The 20,159-nt window shown below is 40.7% G+C and overlaps 3 protein-coding genes across 3 annotated transcripts; 2 read left to right on the top strand and 1 right to left on the bottom strand.

Annotated features, from left to right (window-relative positions):
• Positions 1-778: 778 nt before the first annotated feature.
• Positions 779-4,933, top strand: LOC310662492 (olfactory receptor 2AP1-like; the record flags this gene model as incomplete). The annotated part of the gene is made up of 2 exons (XM_083409428.1): positions 779-835; positions 3,962-4,933. The coding sequence occupies 2 exons, from the start codon at positions 779-781 to the stop codon at positions 4,931-4,933; spliced, it is 1,029 nt and encodes a 342-aa protein (XP_083265554.1).
• Positions 4,934-6,231: 1,298 nt separating this feature from the next.
• On the top strand, positions 6,232-9,690 carry LOC310662491 (olfactory receptor 2AP1-like; the record flags this gene model as incomplete). The annotated part of the gene is made up of 3 exons (XM_083409427.1): positions 6,232-6,288; positions 8,347-8,427; positions 8,722-9,690. The coding sequence occupies 3 exons, from the start codon at positions 6,232-6,234 to the stop codon at positions 9,688-9,690; spliced, it is 1,107 nt and encodes a 368-aa protein (XP_083265553.1).
• A 5,361-nt stretch (positions 9,691-15,051) lies between these two features.
• Positions 15,052-16,038, bottom strand: LOC310662489 (olfactory receptor 8A1-like; the record flags this gene model as incomplete). Its single annotated transcript, XM_083409422.1, has 1 exon — positions 15,052-16,038. One exon carries the CDS (start codon positions 16,036-16,038, stop codon positions 15,052-15,054), a length of 987 nt encoding a protein of 328 aa, XP_083265548.1.
• Positions 16,039-20,159: the final 4,121 nt, after the last annotated feature.

Below are 20,159 nucleotides of genomic sequence, written 5' to 3'. Positions count from 1 at the left end.
AATCTATGCTGTCAGGTGCCATAAGAAAGTGGCAGAGATAGCACAGGATAGTGCGCACCCCAGAAATGATCTCTTTCAGCTTCTGCCTTCTGGAAGAAGGTATAGGGTTATAAAGGCCAGGACTAGCCGCCTGAGAAACAATTTCTATGCAAATGCAATTCAGGTTCTAAACGCAGCATATAGTATAGTGTATAGTGTATACGCAGCATATAGTATAGTATAGTGTATTTTAAAATGGGGTTTCAGAGTTTTTAGGGGGTTTTGAATGTTTTATGTAGTTTTTCAATTTCATTGTTCTGCATGGGACAATGACAATAAAGATATCGCATAGAATTCTCCTTGACATAAGTGAGCATCTAACTTTCCCTGTTTGAGAACTCCCCCCCCCCTTTGTCTGCAGTATTGACATCCCATTATGTGAGATAATAGTTTAACAGCTAATGCTAATAGTTTAAGACACTTGGCATAACTCCCAGAATAACAAATATAGGTAGCCAAACACAGGCAGAAACTGCTTAATGATTTCTCCTAGTCATTGCAAACATCTAGTGACAGAAGCACTTGTATTTGATTATTTAACTGTGTCTAAATAAGTGTACCTACTGATATTTTGCTGCTAAATGGAAGCCAGACTTCTTGAACATTTGAACTTTAATAAGTGCACGTTGATATTTTGTTAGTGGATGGGAGCAAGATTGGAGCAAGACTCCACAGCATCTACCTGGAACAAAACTTGGGAGCACCATAAGGAATCAGAAGAGAGCTGTGCGTCCTAAGAATGGAAACTGAGCTGAACACATCAGAGATTCCATCTAGAAACACAATAATTTTGGAGGTAAATATACATAGTTTCTCATCCCCATGTGCTATCCTTGGAACAGGGTGTTTCTTTTTTATTTCATGAGAATTTAATATGGTTTATAGGCACCATATTTCTATCAGGTATGCACAGAAACCATTTCAAACTCATATGGCAACTCTTATCAATTTCATGGTGAACTGTGGAAGGTGGGTTCAGTAAGTCTGATCTGATTTCTGTTTAGATTGTTAAAAAATAGGGTGCTATTTTTTCTAGAAAAATAGGTGCCGGTACTCACCATGAAATTGTTACTGTAAGTGTCACACTTTTTATCAACAACAAAAAGAGGTGCCGGTACAGCATACCCTTGAGTGCCCCCTGAAAAAAGCACTAGTTCAGATCAATCGCATTTACTTAATTTGCCTTCCTCTTTATAGCTCAGTCACAAGGTTTATTAGGAAAATGTGCATACAATGTATGAAAAGCCATCTTTTACTGGACAGATCAATTTTAGACTCTTTAGACAACCGGGTATAACATGTTGGATTTCTCAATCCAATGCTAGGTACTCATAGTTTAAATAATATTTCGTGACATTTGAATATTTTGAATGTACTTCATTTCTGGCTCAACTGAGTTTGTAGTTTTGACAGTTACGTTCTTCATCTTCATTTGGAATCTTGCAATCAATGAAGTTTCCGAGCTGCTGATTTTTACCCAGAATTCTGTTCACTTAATATAGGTAATAAGGATCTGGAGTTACCTTGTTTGATTCAGTGAGACTGTTCTGGAAGAAAAATCAAAATCTATATGTACTTTACTTCAGGATTGGAGAATGTTTCCTAAGCTAGTGTAATAAAAATATTGATATTTTTTACAACAATCAAGGTATTTGGTTCAGCTGCTTTTCTCTCTCCCTTCCCCATTTCATCTATTAATCACTTGAAATATCCTGAATAATTAAGCATAAAACTCCAGAGATAGATGAGATTGTGTGGATCATTTTTTAAAATGGCTTATTTTTGTTCTCTGTAATGAGGAAGGGGAGGAGGCAAATGTCCAGTCACCAGTAAATACACACACACACACATCCTCCCTGTATCTCCTTCACTGTATCCAGTAATCTCACTTTCAGGTCCTTTCATCCTTCGTATTTTCCTGTAGTGTAGGAATAGCTCATGTAGGGCTCTCCAGATATTGTGGACAACTCCCATTATCCCTGACCCTTGGCCATATGTACAGGGGGGATGGATGTGTGAGTCTTTCCATTTCAATTTCTTTCAGTTTTTCATTTTTATACTCTTAAATTTAGTTCTCGACATTTCCATAGCAATTTGTGAATTTTAATCATGACATTTCTTTAATATTTTTATAGAAACGTATTTTGGGGGGGGGGTTAATGCAGTTTAAATGAAGATGCTCATTTTTGCATTTCCATGACACTTTCCTTTTAATATACAGTATTACTTGGTATAAGAACCATATTGCAAAATATGAGGAAGTGTGAACTTTGAAGGGCAATTGTGTTTTTGGTGTGTGTGTGTGTGTTTTTAAAAAATCAAATTAGGTAGTTTCTCATTAAAATCAATTTTCTCCTCCATCTCTAAATAGGGCTGATAAGAATTGTAGCCCCAAACCTCTGGTGGACATCACATTGTCTGTGCCAGATTTTTGCTTTGATGTCCTTTGGAACAGCCTCCCTTTCTATGGTCAGCAAGCTCTTTTCATGTGATCAGGTTCTTAGAGTGTTTAACCTATACCAGTGCCCTTCATCTGGGCATGATAGCTGAAACAAGACACTGGACTAGGGCTACATTTGTATGTCCTCTAACCCATTTCGTTCCATTTTAGACTACAGCTGTAGAAATCATATTAGGAGGAATCACATTGAACACCAATAATAGAATCAGCACAGCACAAAAAGGGCATGTATGGAAATAGAGATGGGTGTCTTCAAACATCAGAATGGTTATATCACAGAAGTTAGTGAAGTATTCTGTACTGTTAGGGGTGTGGAATTATTATTGTTATTATTATTATTTGACAAAGTAATAATCATAAATGAATAAGAATAAAAATGTGCACCCCACCACCAAGACCATTCCATTGTAACTATCCAACCTCCCAAAAATTCAACACCTCTTGCAATGGCTTGACCCCTTTCCATTTTAACAGTACAAATTATACAAACACCCTCCATATCTCCTTAAAATCATTTCTCCTGCATATTCCCCGTCTTACCTTAATGCCAAATTCATCATTAATAGCTATACAGTGGTACCTCTGGTTACGTGCTTAATTCGTTCCGGTGGTCCGTTCTTAACCTGAAACTGATCTTAACCTGAAGCACCACTTTAGCTAATGGGGCCTCCCACTGCTGCCGCATCGCCGCCGTGCGATTTCTGTTCTCAACCTGAAGCAAAGTTCTTAACCTGAAGCACTATTTCTGGGTTAGTGGAGTCTGTAACCTGAAGCGTATGTAACCTGAAGTGTATGTAACCTGAGATACCACTGTATCCCACACCTCTTTATACCATTCTTCCATTTTATATTCAGTTTGCTCCTTCCTCTTTCTGGCTATAATAATTCATGCAGCTGTCAATAAATATTTGAGCAAGTCCTTCATAGCCTGTGAACCTTCCGCCCCATCGTAAATTGATAATAATGCTACCTCTGGACTTTTGGTCAGCTTTAACACAGTGATTTCTGTAATCTCCTCAAACACCCTTTGCAAAATAATAAACAAATCCATTATTCCATACTAGTTAGGGGTGTGGTCTTTAAGGTAACTCCCAACTCTACAGTTCTGAGATTCTCTGTTGTGTTAGATTTCTTTATTGGGGAACATACAAAGCAATATCCCATTCATATAATATGCATGGGATTCCCCAATCTTATTCTCAGGATTCCATTCCTGTCACTATTGGGAAGAGAAATGGCATGGGTTTCAAATACAAGATGCTGTGATCATGATTGGGTTGGGGGAGGAAACATGAGAAAGGAGCAGGTAGGAAAAGGTCCAGCAACCTTCTTTCCAGCTGCTTCTCCACCGCAAATCTTCCCTTCCCAAAGCCATTTTGGAAGAGCAGATATCTCTTAAAATACAAATACAAATGTGACAACATTAGTTTGCTAATGTTTTTTTAAAAAAATGTGTTTTAGAATGATGCTGACAGTCATCACCAGCAAACAGCAGTGGGAGGAAATCAATCAAGTCCTTCAGCATTCATCCTTCTGGGATTTGGCAATGTACTTGAACTGCGAATTCTCCTGTTCATATTGTTGCTTGCAATCTATGTTTTATCTCTAGTCATGAACTTCCTGGTTGTTTTTCTGGTTGTGGTTGACCAGCATCTTCAAACCCCCATGTATTTCTTCATCATGAACCTGTCCTTCTTGGAGACTTCCTACATTTCAACCATTCTCCCCAGGATGCTGGCCAGTTTTCTTACTGGGGATAGGTCCATATCCATTACAGGATGTATCACACAATACTATCTCTTTGGTTTCTTGGCAGCCACAGAATGCTACCTTCTGGCAATGATGTCCTATGATCGGTATTTGTCAATATGCAAACCTCTGCACTACACATCCATTATGAATGGTAGACTCTGCATCCGACTGGTGATCACTTCTTGGATGTGTGGCCTGTTGACCAACACTATCATCACTTTACTTATGCTAAAGCTCACATTCTGTGGGCCCAATGAAATTGATCATTTCTTTTGTGATGTATATCCAGTGGCAAACCTCTCCTGTAACAATACTCAGCTCGTAAAACTTGCAACATTTATTTTAGGAGTGATAGGCACAGGTCCCCCTTTCCTCCTAACTTTGGCATCTTATGCCTTTATTATTTTCACTGTCTTACAAATTAAGTGTAAAGCTGCCCAGTGGAAGACCTTCACCACTTGCTCTTCTCATCTAATTGTGGTGACGCTTTTCTATGGATCATTATTCCTTGCCTATATAGTCCCTGAAACAGAAACACTGAAAAGACTACGCAAAACCCTCTCTCTGTTCTATACCATCTTGACTCCCTTGCTCAACCCCCTCATATACGGTTTGAGAAACAGAGAGATGAAGGAAGCTCTGCTTAAATCTGTCAGAAAATTCAGCAATAGAGTTTCATAGCTCCAAAATGACTTGATAGAGAAGTTGAAGGATACAGAAATGTGAGGGGAGTCCTGAGAAAGAATTTGACATTATCAAGGATGTTTGATGATGTCTGAGGGAACTATGTATGCCAAATTCATCATTGAGATTTCCTGATCCAAAACTTTCAGGTCTAATGTGTCAATTGCAGTTCAGCTGTTTACCAGTTTTTCCACTTCTTCAGTTGTTGTAGGATTATTCCGAGTAAATGGATCTGATGGATGTCTTCATGGATCTGGTGAAGCATACAGAAAGATTTTGTAATTGTAGTTTCTTGTGAGATGGACACATAATTTTTACAAATTTAAACTCTGTATTGCACCATGATTGCTTTCGACAACAAATGACTGGGACAAAGCAATGGGAATTAACCCATTGCATGGATTTGAAATGCCGACCTTATGATTGGCAAGCCCAAGAGGCTCGGTAGTTTAGACCACAATGCCACCAGCGTCCCTGGGGAGAGGATGCAAGTGGACAGCAGAAGTAGATTCTGGAAACTCTTATGCTGGATCAGAGATGTATACTTCAATGTTGGAAGGACAAACATCCACCATCTACTACGTAGTGGTCTGAAGACCTCATTGTCCCTTTTATGATTGAGCACAAAGCTCCCAACTGTCAGTCTTGTTTAGATACATTTCTGGATACATGGACTGTGTATGTTAATCTATATGTTTATATTAGGATTGGTGTAAAATGCTTATTGTCAATGTCACATGCTGCTATCTTTCTTTTTTCCTTCTAGTCATCTTGTTATATTTGCAAATATTTATTTTTTAAAGAAAACACATCTGTTTCATAATATCAAAACCAGGCTTTGGGAGGGTAATATGTAATCAATAAAATGAATTTCCCCTGGCATGAGTGAACCTGTAACTTTCCGCATCTGAGAACATTTTTCCAGTTCATTTGGCTGGAGTATCGTTGATGTCCTATTATGTGAGCCTTACCATGCTAATTGTTTAAGATGTTTGGCATAGCTCCCAGAATTATTGATACACAGAGCCAAGCATAGAAAAAAAATTGATCAGTGCCATCCCCCCAGTACTTGCAAGTATCCATCTACAGAAACATTTGTGCTTGATCATTTAACCATATTTGAATAAGTGCATCTGCTGATACTTTCCTAATAAATAGAAGCAAGACAAATGAGGAGCTTTTAGAAGAGCACACTGATATTCTGCTACGGTAAGGAAGCAAGACTCCACAACATCCACCTGAAGCAAAGATGGTTTGGATAGAGAAGCAGCAAATCAGAGACTTGTCTTCTAGTGATGGAACCTGAATCTAACACATCAGAAATTCCACCTAGAAATATAATCATTTTGGAGGTAAATATTTATGCATTAGCTTTTCATCACTATGTGCTGTATTTGGAACTGTGGGATTGTCTGATGGGAAGTGAAAGATGTGCTCCATAAATCTGTTTGTTCTCATTTTTGTTCAGATTTACAGTTACTTAATGTACCTTCCTCTTTCTTTCTTTCTTTCTTTCTTTCTCACTTTATTATTGTACAAAATAATAATGTTCCTCAGTCCTCAAGTTTATTAAGAAAGTCACAGAGTTGTCAAGCATACAAAATGAGATATTTTACTGAAGCAATTATTTTTAAACTTTTTGGAATACTGGAGGCAACACTTTGAATTTCACAGAAAACAACTCCAGGACTAGGTGCTCAGAGTTAAAATAATGAAAATAATGTAAATGTTAATGCAATACCAATTGTATTAATAGAGATGACAGCAGTGGGAAATGGGACTTCACTGTTTACCAGAGTTTCTTCTCCTTCCCCATAGCTACATGACACCAGGCACATTTTCTTTCCTTCTCCAATTCCAGCCAAAAAAGAAAAGGTTGGCTATTGCCTGGCTACAGTATGTTCAGCACTCACTCCAAGTGATTGACTAGAAGTCCTGTGGTACACATGTGGTAGAATGCTGCCTTTAACAAAAAGCAGGGAAGATGTAACAGCTCTCTTCAAATGTTTAAAGGTATAACACAGAGACAAGGGAGCAGACTTGTTCTCTGTTGTTCAAAAATGTAGGACCAGAAGAAATTACAGGGAGGAAGATTTCAGCTAAACGTGAGAAGAAACTGTGAAATAAGAGATGTTTCATAGTGGAACATATGTACCAACTTGAACATTTAGCTCTGTGGAATGTGCACTGTAGAAGGTGCTAAAGAACATGTGTTCCACACTTGTAAGAAATCAGTAGTGTAAGAAATCTAGAGCAGCGGCTATACTTTGGAATGCCCAACCTACTGATATTTGACAGGTATCTGCGCTATACTCTTTTCAACGCCTGCCTAAAATTTCTTTGTTTAGCCAAGCCTCCTCAGATATGTAGCAAAAACAAATGTGTCTTCTTTTTTAGCTATTGATGATTTCACTCATCTTTTCACTGTTTTTAAATACCTGCTTTGAGCTGTTTTACAGATAATCTTAATGTTTTATTTCATGCTTTTGTAAACTGCTAAAAGGTTTTCTTACAATCAAGCAGTATGCAAAGCCATTTATTTATTTACAAATTTTTAAAAAACCAGACTGCCATGGGAAATCCTGGTCTATCCTCTATTATTTATGCCCAGACCGGGCACACATCTGTCATCGGTGCTGTGCTTGCATCCTGTGTAACAGTGTGTCTCCTAATACTGTGAATATCAGCAGACAGCACACTGTGTCACCAGCAAAGTTTGATTACAACATCCTGTAGGAACGTATGCTGTTCCACACAGAAAGCATTCCCCTATTCTAAGGTAAACTTGATTCAGGATACAAGTGAGTCATTTCTCACTAAGGCCATGTCCTTTCAAATACCAACTGGGCAGGGTAAACTAATGAAACTGTCCCTTTCATTTCATGCAATAAACCAACCTTTCTTCCTTCCTCTGGTGCATGAACATCTTGGGGCATACGGTTAAGAGTAGAAACACATATTCACAGCAAAAGCACGTTTTAACTTCAACAGAAGATCCTAAACCATATGTTGAAAAACATATGAGTGCTGGACACACACGAGTTCAGACACACACTTTATTACATCTGCATTGCAGATCTTTCCCTGATTGCAGTCTTTAAAACAGGCATGGCCAAACATGGCCCTCCAGATGTTTTGGGACTGCAATTCCCATCATCCCTGACCACTGGTCCTGTTAGCTAGGGATGATGGGAGTTGTAGTCCCAAAACATCTGGAGGGCCACGTTTGGCCCTGCCTGCTTTACAATCTGGTGATTTTCCATTGTGTAAGTTTTCTACTTCCAGGGAAAATATTTTGTATTACCTGAAAGCACCCAAAACAGTATCCCACTCCCTCATACTTTTGTAAGAGATACAATCCCGTCTCAAGATTGTACAGTCTTACTTTCTCATTACATCACTATCCCTAGTGGGAAGGGCAGCAACATAGTTCTCGAATCCCAGCTTTGGGAATATTGCCTAGTTTCAGGGAGGAAATGGGAAAGCCACAGGTAGGAAATGGTTAAGCACGATCCTTCTCTCCAAATGCCTCACCTCTGCAAATCAGCCCTTCTCACTGGCCCTAACTCTAACCCTTTCTATGCGAGAAGTGCTTCAAAGGAAAAGAAGTAGGGTCGTGGCAGAGCTTTTAAAACACATGATACCCCATGACCATTATTTTTAAATAATACAGCATGTGAAAACCATATTGGATACCTGGATCCTGCCAACTTTAGCTTCGAACATCAGTGGATGGTGAAACAGGAGTGTCCAAGCTCACTAAAACTTCTCAAATTGTATTTCAGGATGATGTTGAGATTCATCATCAAACAGAAATAAAGAAAAATATGTCAAGCCCTACAACATTCATCCTTCTGGGATTTGGCAATCTCCTTGAACTGCGAATCTTCCTCTTTGTATTGTTTTTTGCCATCTATGCTTTGTCGCTTGTTGCAAACCTCCTAATTGTTTTTCTGGTTGTGGTTGACCAGCATCTTCAAACCCCCATGTACTTCTTCATCATGAACCTGTCCTTCTTGGAGACTTGCTACATTTCAACCATCCTCCCCAGGATGCTGGTCAGTTTCCTTACTGGGGATAGGTCCATATCCATTATGGGATGCATCACACAATATTATTTCTTTGGTTTCTTGGCAGCTACGGAATGTTATCTTCTGGCCATGATGTCCTATGACCGGTATTTGGCAATATGCAAACCTCTGCACTACTCAACCATTATGAATGGTAGACTCTGCTTCCAGTTAGCATTCACTTCTTGGATGAGTGGTCTGTTAGCCAACACTATCATAACATCTCTTGTGGTAGAGCTCACATTCTGTGGGCCCAATGAAATTGATGATTTCTTTTGTGATGTATATCCTGTGGCAAACCTTTCTTGTAGCAATACTGACATAGTAAGAACTGCAGTTTTTATACTAGGGCTGATGGTGACATTACCCCTTTTTCTACTACCTTTGGCCTCCTATAGCTGCATTATTTCCACTGTCTTGCAAATTAAATCCAAGCCAGCGCGGCAAAAGGCCTTCTCCACCTGCTCTTCTCATCTGATTGTTGTGTCACTTTTCTATGGGTCAATATTCCTTGTCTATATTGTCCCTGAAACAGAAGCACTGAAGAGACTACACAAAATGTTTTCTCTGTTCTACACCATCCTGAATCCCACGCTGAACCCCCTCATATACAGCTTGAGAAATAGGGAGGTGAAGGAAGCTCTGTTCAGATCTGTCAGAAAATTCAGCAGCAGAGTTTTGTAGCTTCGCAAGGTTGTGCTGGATCTGGTGAAGTATGCAGAAATACACATAGATGAAGGGTTGAGAAAGGATTTGCCATTAATGGGATGTGAGGATCTCACATTTGCAAATACCTCAATAAAGCAGCCTGAGCCAAAACCCCTCACATTAATGTGCAGATTGCAATTCAGTTCTTCAGCATATTTTTTTCACTTCCCCAGTTGTTGTGGCACACTTTTCAGCAGGGGGATCTGATTTGCATTTTCATGGACCTGTTAATTCATAATCATGATTACTATGGAAAAATTGTAGCTGGTGAAGATATGAAATCAAGCATCATTTTTTATATTGTAAAATGTGTATTTGGCTGTTGATAGAACAACTATAAATTACTTGCATTTACCTACTGAATTGGCCTCCATCTCTATAATGCTAAAGGACAGAGGGTCTCTAGATATTGTTGGCCAAAATGGTCTCAGATGGTAAGGGTTTTACCCAACAATATCTAATGGGTCATTCATTCCCTACCACTGAACTAAACCAATATGAACATTTTTAATGGAATTTCAAATGCCAGCCTAAATGGCCATATCGCTGTGCCATTTCAATCTCTCGTTCAACTCTTATTCATCACCACTATGTGGTTATGTTCTGTGTCATCAAGATTTCAATCTTATGCCAATTTACTTCAGAGTAATCTCCACTGAAAGGGACGCGGGTGGCGCTGTGGGTTAAAGCCTCAGTGCCTAGGGCTTGCCGATCGAAAGGTCGGCGGTTCGAATCCCCGCGGCGGGGTGCGCTCCCGCTGTTCGGTCCCAGCGCCTGCCAACCTAGCAGTTCAAAAGCACCCCCAGGTGCAAGTAGATAAATAGGGACCGCTTACTAGCGGGAAGGTAAGTGGCGTTTCCGTGTGCGGCTCTGGTTCACCAGAGCAGCGATGTCACGCTGGCCACGTGACCCGGAAGTGTCTTCAGACAGCGCTGGCCCTTGGCCTCTTTGAGTGAGATGGGCGCACAACCCTAGAGTCTGTCAAGACTGGCCCGTACGGGCAGGGGTACCTTTACCTTTTTAATCTCCACTGAATTCAATAGAAATTCCTTTTCTATACACATGCATAGGATTGTTCTGGAAGAATCCAATCCTGTGCACACTTCTCTGGAAGTAAGTCCTGTTAAAGCCATTGGGGATTTTGATTATACATGTACAGGATTGCATGTTAGTTACATCAATATATTAATAATATTTTTAGTATATTTATTTATTTATTTATATCCTGCCTTTCCCCTGACAAAGACTCAAGGCATCTTACAGATAAAATAATAACAGCTAAAAACATAGGGGAGGGGAAACAATATTTAAATAAAATAAAGTAATAAAATTAAAATTGTATCTGGCATGTCTGTGCTCATGACTGTTCATGTGTGTGTATTTTAATCGACACATATTGGGACATTTCTATGGAAAGCCAGAGTAATGTTTGCTTTTTACAAGAAGACAGAGAGATTTGACATGCAGAATTTGATTTTGCAGGATGTCCTCCAATATTTCCTGAGTATTCTCAGGTAGAAGCAAGAAATTTCACATGGTTCAAGGACATCCACTATACGGTATATACTGAACGGATGGGATTTAATCTGGAAGGGAGGATGAAAGCTGAATTGCAATTGGTGCTAGCCAAGTTACTTGATTGTGTAGGTCTAGGTGGTCCTCCATCTGCACTTCACACCTTTCTCTGAAACTTGTCTCTTTGAAATATGTTGCCGTGTATTGAATGCTGCAATGGACATAGTGATCTAATCCTTCTCACTTCTATTTAAGGCTGTTGCTTGTCCCAATTTATAATCATCAGCACAGGAAATATTGCTGGGCTCCAGCTCACCTACAGAAAATTAACAGGTTTCCCAATTAATTAATTAATTAAATTTGTATACCGCCTATACCCATAGATCTCAGGACAGTTCACAATTTAACATTTCAACAAAAGTATGACTCTGAAAGGCAAAGATGGAATGTCTAATGAGTGCAAGCTTGTTTGTCCTCTAATTGCAGGCAACATGCGCTGCAGTTCTGGGGCAGTCTACCCCCACACACCTCTGCTTCTTTTAGAACAATGTCAGGTTCCTGTCTTACCTAAACTATAAAGGGACCTCTTTGGAAGAAGGGGCTTGGGCCCCATGGAGACCCTTGTTCCAGCTGAAGATCTAAAGGTGACCTGAAATACCCTTTCTATGGCTCCCGACAATAACTCCTCCTACCCTATACTGCTTTGATCTCCAGTTCTCTTTGTCAATTGGCCTCAGGAGCAAAGGGAGCAGCAGACCACATGGGAAGCCAAGTGTTTCAATAGAAGCCTCCATTTGCCTACCAAATGCTTCTATTGCGCATGATCTACTGGGGTGGGAGGGTCTATTCAGTGGCAGGAGGGAAATCGAGCTGCAAGCAATGACTCGGCTTCAATAAATGAGAAAATAAAGGAGGAGCTGTCAGTGACTATACAACTTTCTCCATATCCTCTGGACCATTGTTAATGCCCACATTTCCATCTCTGCTCTGGAACTCACTGCCTTAGCTCTGCCTCCACACCTAGAGCTTGACACAGGCACTCAACTTTAAAATACTTGGAAGTGGGCTATGAAACTTCAAGAACCTCCAAGTCTTAGCTGAAATGGCACGAGCCTAGGATACCTCCTCTCATACCAACTTGTTCACTCCCTGGGATCTTCTGGGGATCCACTTGTGCCACAAGGGTGGCTGAGGAATGGCTGGTTGAGATGTGAGAGAGGCCTTTCTCCATGATCATGCCAATCTCTACTTCAGGATGTTCAGTGCCTTCTACCCTCCATTCTTTTCCATGCCTAAGACTTTTATTATTGTTCCAGTTGGCATCTGCCATTTGACATTCCAAGTTGAGGATTTTTCTGTGGGCTGGATTTTGAAACTGGTTGGACACAGTGCTGTCTTTCTAGAAAAAGAGGTCCTGGTACTCACCATGGATACCTTCCTTGTTCTCTTACAGTGGCAATGGTGCCCACCTGAGAGGTGCCAAAAAGATTCCAGCTGAAAAAAGCTCTGTACCTTTTACACCCCTCTCTGTTTTTCCAAATGTTTGCTTTTACAGTTGATTATTTAATTTTTGTTAGGGTTTTTTTCCTTCCTTAATGGAAGCTGGCTGTGCACAATAAAGGCAGTGGTACGGAGGAATATTTTTTAAAATAAATAATACATCAATGACAATCCATCATTCTTTATTATGATGATCATAGTTCAGCCACTAAGTTACAGTCAAACAAATACAGTTTGCAATTTGCAGTTAACAAGACAGTAGCAGTCTATTAGGAATTAATAGACAGAGGTTAGACTACACCCCACTTTTATTAACCATTCTGGCTCTGTTTTGTTTGTGGGGCAGTTATAAGGCAATGCACAATCATCCTGATTTGCTTCCAAGGTATTTACACATCTTCCTGTTAATCATTCATTCCTCCCACACTTTTCAGTTTCTTTCCCCATCACTGCACAGTCTCTGGGTGAGTTTTATGTGGATTGCTTATGCTAGGGCATGGGCACTAGGACACTTTATTCCGCTTGAATTATGCAAGACTACATTTAGTTTTCTGATAAGGGCTACAATCCGACTTGCAAAATAGTGACAGTATGTGGGACAGGCTGCATGGCACAGACATAACTCTCCTCGGTGTCTTGCTGCTGCTTGCTCACTACCCTTCTAGCTCTCTGCCAACCCAAACAAATGCATTGGTGGTGTCACTGTGCATCACATAAGGAGACTCATGAATGCTCATGCATGAGTGTATAGCCTGGGCTGTTTGCCTCACTGCCTGATCACTTGGTCAGATTGAGTTGCCTGCCTTAAGCAGCAAATGCTGCAGAAGAGAAAGCCATATCAAAGCACTAAATGAAAAGCTCTCCATGCCCCCAAAGCTGAATTGCCTTCAGGGGTAATGCCAGCATTGAAGGTTAAGATGCCAATCCAGTCTCTATTTGGAATGAAGGGACACCATATTGTCTTTTGCCTCAGGTAGCAATATATTTTGGGCTGGTCCATGAATGTGTTGCCTTGTGTTTCACTTTAGGGTATAGTAGGAATAAAATATACACATCATTTCCCACTATGGCCATTGCCTTTCAAGTACTCTTTTTGCAACCTTCTTAATCATTTGCATGTTTAAGCATGTCTACAACTAATGGGAGGGGAAACCATTCAGAAAGAAGCTTTGCTACTGCCACTACAAAGGTGAGACTTATTCTGGAGGAACATTTTCTTCTAACCCTGAAGAAACTTGAAGATTTCCCAATAGCATGGGAAATTCTGAGGGGCCACTTGCAAAGAACTCTAAAAATTATGCAGTTCACCTGGCTGTGATTTATGTTGAAACATCCACTGCATTCATTATGGCAGTAGGGTGGACCAGAGAATGAGAACAGGGAAGACAAATGTTTGTGTCATAGTTGAGCTATATAGAAACATTCTCAAAACTGCTTTGTAAGCTTAATTAAGCTAGAAACCATAAAAAACAATAATAAATCCATAATAAATCAAAAGCAAGATTAGAGTAGAAATCAGAAAGGGCTTCCTTCACAGATAAAAATGTGATATTTTCTTTTTAAAATATTATGTATTTACCTGGCAGTAGAAGGTAGAGTGATCTAACATGAGGCAGAAGATTGAACTGCTGAACGAAGTGCTAGTGTGGGTGTTGGGATATACAAGCCCAGGCAGCCCCTCCTTTTGATCATTTACACATATTACAGCAGTCTACTCAGGGCTATGAAAATAAGGTGGGGTCCATGTTTTGTTCCTTATAACACAGATGCCCTACATTCTATTGGTTTTATACATAAAACCAAGACTTTGTTGCTCAGCCAAAAGCCATAACGCAAGAGCTAGTAAGAAATAAGAAATGAAGGTACAGTCAGATAAACTAGCTGACTCACAACAAGCGATAATGCTAGCAACCCATATAGAATCAAAGGAACTGAATGGAGTAGTTCAGCAGCTATGCCTCACAACTTTTGATCAGCTTTTAAACGTAAGGAAAGGGATTGAGTCAGGTAAATCCTTGCAATAAATAGTAATCTGCTACAAACAGCTCTTAGGTTTTTGTCAGGGGATTGTTCAAGGGAGTCGGGTGCAGAATACTTTACTAAACTGTCTCAGAATTTGGGTGTTGGGAAACATCTGGAGAATTATTATGGTGTCATAAAAATACAAGCCATAGCAGGATGAGAAGAGCAGTACAAAAAAGGGTTTAGAATATGAGTATTTTTTTAGGATGGTGGAACTTGTCTTCTGTAAACAGCCTTCCTGTAAACACTCTATTACAAAGCCTCTCACATCTTACTCTCGTAAGCCATGACCAAGGATCTTCAACGGCTGATAAGGTTAAAGGATGGAGAGGAGCAAAGTCTTGCATGAACTGTCAATCTACCACATAGAGTCTTTAAGGCTTTGTGAACTTCTTTGTTTCTCAAACTGTAGATGAGAGGATTGATCAAGGGATTCAGGATGGTGTAGAAGAGTGAAAATACTTTATTGAGATCTCTCAGAGTCGGGGTGTCTGGCAACATGTAGACAATGATTATTGAACCATAAAAAGTGCAAACCACAATGAGATGAGAGGAGCAGGTCAAAAATGCTTTTTTCCTCCCAACAGCAGATGGAATCTTCAGGATAGTACTGATAATACAAATGTAGGATATGAGAATCAACAAGAATGGGGTGACGGTGATAAAGAAGGCCGAGAAAAGGGTAAAGAGTTCAATCCTGCTAGTGTCACTGCAAGAGAGTTTTTCAATTGGGGCGAGGTCACAAAAGTAATGATTAATGACATTGGGCCCACAGAAGTATAACTGTGCCATGAGACCTACTAGTATGCCATTAAAGATTGGACCATTTGTCCATGTCCCAGCCATAAGCTGACAACATAGTTTTCCATTCATGATGGAAGCATACAGCAAAGGTCTACATATTGCCACATACCGGTCATAGGACATCACAGCCAGGATATATGTTTCTATAGCCACAAAAGCGCCAAAGAAATAAAACTGGGTTAGGCACTCATTTAAAGAGATGGTTCTCTTTTGAGATATCATATCAGCTAACATTTTGGGCAGGATGACTGAGCTGGTACAAGTCTCCAGGCAGGACAAATTGGCCAAGAAAAAGTACATGGGTGTGTGGAGGTGCTGATCAGCCACAACAAGCAAAATGATGAAACAATTCCCAGTTACTGTCAAGATGTAAATCATGAGGAAGAAGGAGAAAAGGAAAGGCTGCAGCTCAAGCAGATTCCCAAAACCCAGGAGGATGAATTCTCTGATTGCTGTCTGGTTTCCTTCTTCTGTGTTCCCCATTGCTTTAATCAACTGGAGGTCAACACAACCCTACAACATAACAAGAACCAATGGTTTTAATGAAGTGGTATTCACATATTTTTTATGGAGGGCACAAGGAGAAGGGGACGACAGAGGACGAGATGGTTAGACAGTGTTCTCGAAGCTACAAACATGAATCTGGCCAAACTGCGGGTGGCAGTGGAAGACAGGAGTGCCTGGCGTGCTCTGGTCCATGGGGTCACGAAGAGTCGGACACGACTGAACGACTAAACAACAACAACATTCACATATTTTGGTGACAGTACTGTGCAAACCTATACATGATTACTCAGAAACACCACTGCAGAAAATTCAACAAAACTTATTCCCTGTTTGAAAAATGTGTAAATGATTTCAATAGAAATTAATAATTGGAGCCAAATGCCATGTGTCTTATTCAGTCTAAAATTCTTGGATATCTGATATTTCAGTTCTGAGGGTTAGGCAGGGCTTTGATGAAAGCATATGGCTTTAGTACTTACATGCACCCATTTACTGTTGGATTATGCTCCAGGAGTTAGTGCTGCTAGCAGAGGTTGTGTGACGAACAACACCATGCAATTGAGTGTCTCTGAAACTGCCTCTTGCAAAAACGTAAAAGGAAGTGAGCCTGGAGACTTACTGCTGATTTTCTAGCTGTGTGGAAAACATGTATGATGCAAGCAACTTCTTAAACCCAACAGGGATCCCAATATTAATTCCTCCTCTGTGGACTACTATCTCATCTGGGTAAATTGTGACCTAGAACATCTATAGGTTAGAGAATATGTTAGAGAATTCAAAACAAAAATAGAAATGGAAACTGAAGAGGAAAGTGATGAAGCTTGCTTATTTACCCCATATTCGGAATAGAAATCAATTAAGTGAATACCAATTAGTATTTGCTGTTGCTGGTGTGCAGGGTTTTAAGCATAATCAATAGCGTTATTTTCCCAATTTAAATTGTGTTCCCTTTGCATTGAAATGAATGGCCTTTGAAATGAAGAGAATGGTGTTACATCAATGATTACATCAATTACTTTAAACAGTAGGCAGTGTTTTCTTCCAAGGTCAGATAGTTTTGCCTAAGGAAGTGGTCCTTTGGGGATTTGAAGGCAATATGGATGCTTGAGGGTGAGGATTTCAGGCTTGATTGAAGGATGGCAAGAATAACAAAAGCAATGCACACATAAGTCTGAGCAGACGGAATAGGATATATTATTGTATGCAGCTGAACACAGTTCACAGAAATATACTACAAGAAACATATTACTCCATAGCTAGGCATGATGGAAAGAAATGCAGTAAGCAGCATAGATCATGCCCCTTTGGTTGCTGCCAGGGTAATCTGTATACACAGCTGTAGGTTGTCCCCTTTACACATCTAGAAACAGACACAGATAAATCTAAAGGATCCAGCACAAAATCTGTTTATTGAGTATTTATCCTGATGTGCTTGCACAAAGATTACACATATTACAGCCATTGTACTTATTATGGCCATCTACTCAGGGTAAGGAGATAAGGAGGAAATTACCTACTTTCATTTGATTTAATACATCAAATTTAATACATCTCCACTGGTGGACATCACATTGTCTACACCAGATTTTTGCTATGATGTCCTTTGGAACAGCCTCTCTTTTCATGTGATCAGGTTCTTGGAGTGTTTAACCTATACCAGTGCCCTGGACTAGGGCTACAATTGTATGTCCTCTAACCCATATAGTTCCATTTTAGACTGCAGCTGTAGAAATCATATTAGGAGGAATCACATCAGTGAGAAAAACCAGCAGGCAGCAGCAGTGCTGCCTCTGAGAGAGAAACAGTTCAGCTCCGCCCTCTGCAGCCAGACAGCAAGGCACCCTTTTCCAGAGGGGGGGGAGACTCGGACACAGAGGCAAAGTCTCTGTTTCCAAGTCCAAGCCCCTCACCACAGAAAAGGGTGCCTTGCTGGCTGTGGAGAAGAGGAGGAAGAGGAGCCCCCACCGCAGGCCACCTCAACACGGATGTGCAACGTCACGCACACACGCCTGCACATAGTGCATGTGACGTCACACACACTACATGCAGGCATGTGTGTGTGATGTCACACATCCATGTTGTGTCAGTGGGCACCCACAATCCTGAGGGCAAGTTGGCACCCCTGTGTGAAATTATATATTATATATTATTTGCCTGCTGTCAGATGATGGTGTGGTTGCTCGAGAGTAACAGGCAAGACTCCAACCTGTCTTTTCAAGGCTTTATTATCTGTACAAACTATTTTACAGTGCAGAGCGTCACAAGTCCATGTCTGCTCAGTCGCTGGCAGAATCTGGGAGTGGGTGGTCCTTATACCTTCCCCAGCATAACAGTCGTGTGACCCCCATTCTTCTCCTCCTCTCTCTGTGTGCAAACCTTCTGCGCAACGTGGGTGCTGGCAAAGAGGGACTTACCTCCCCTCCCCTTTGCTCAGGCTCGGTGTTGAGGCTCTCCCTAGCATCTTCTCATCCCTGCGCCCCTTCCCCACAAATAAGTCAAGACTGTCAAAAATGAAGAAAACTTAGCTGAGGTCTGCTTATGGGTGTCTAGTAACTTGTAACACTGCCACTAATCATTTATTGTACGTTAAAAAGGCAAACAAGAAGGGCGGGTGAAAAAGGACTTTTGCCTTCCAATAGTCAATGAAATCTTTAATCTGTTAACAATAGTACAAGGATAAAATGTGATTGTCAGAAGAAAGGGATGGCTGTGACTATAAACGCATTTATATGCGCACTTCGACACTTGGCACTCACACGGGCATTTTTGTACACATTACTTTAAGAACTGCATTACAGAATCTAGAGATGTATGGATTTTGAAACATGGCTGCATTTCAGTTTGCATCTTGTTTCAGAATGTGGAAATTGGGTAAGTTTGCCTTGGAATGCAAGTTGAAATGAATTTCTCTCTACCTTTTTTGTTGTTGTTTAGTCATGTCCAACTCTTCATGACCCCATGGACCTGAGCACGCCAGGCACTCCTGTCTTCCACTGCCTCCCGCAGTTTGGTCAAACTCATGTTAGTAGCTTTGAGAACACTGTCCAACCATCTTGTCCTCTGTCATCCCCTTCTCCTTGTGCCCTCGATCTTTCCCAACATCAGGGTCTTTTCCAGGGAGTCTTATCTTCTCATGAGGTGGGCAAAGTACCTACCTATATATCCCACCTGGTGCAGTGCAGAGGAAAATTGTTCTCCTAAACTACCATACCCTTAGAAAAACAAGTGATTCTGTGTCACGGACTACCTAGATGAAGAAGAATGGTGGGAGGCTACAGCTGGGGAACACACACACCCCAGGAAGCATCAGAGTGGTAAGGCTCTAAGCCAGGAAAATTCTGGTGGGATACAGAAGACAGACCAGAGGAAGAAGGGGGAGCAGATGGGTTGGAAGCTGAGTAAGCAACAGGTTAAGTGAAAGTGAGGCAGTTAAGTAGGAGAAGCAGGCTGAGGCTGTGACGGATCCCCAGCAACCTGCCAGTTCCACTATTTCCTTCTCCCCTCCTCTTCTGTCCCCAAGATCAAGGAGGGTATTACATAAAGCAGAACAAAAGGCACAGAGAGCTCCTCCTCAAAGGAGTTTGCAATGGTTAGGAAGGTAGCCAGCTGAGGAGGAACCTTAGGAGGAAGTGTGAGGCTCAGATCTTCATTTCTGGCAACTGATTCATCAGGCTAGACCTGGCCACAGAGTTTCGCTGATGTTTCCCTCTGAATAAAGACTCAACCTTACTGCTCCTCTCTGAGTTTCTGTGCTGAACTGCAGCTGAAATTGCTCTGACATTCTAGCAGCAGCAGCAGAAGGGGAGGGCAAGAGAGGTTCATAATAAATGCAATGGGTGGAACAGTTAAACTCACCTCTCCTCATACTGCAAACTCAAACCATGTCAGATGCGGTGTCCAATTGGGATTTGTTTGTTTGTTTCTTTGCTGTTTAACTTTCCAGGTCTTCATCTTTCCAAGGCACACAATTCACTGACAAGCTATACTGGATATTTTTATCTTAACCTCCTGGATAAAAGCTCCAGTTTAAATGTGGATGTTGGGATGATGCCTTGAAGCACAAGGATATATTCCATTTGTTTGTTTATACATATTAC

Source organism: Podarcis tiliguerta, assembly GCF_965153285.1.
Source record: "Podarcis tiliguerta genome assembly, chromosome: 13".
NCBI lineage: Eukaryota > Metazoa > Chordata > Lepidosauria > Squamata > Lacertidae > Podarcis > Podarcis tiliguerta.
Note: the sequence above shows the minus strand (reverse complement) of the source record. Positions and strands in the feature narration are given on the sequence as shown.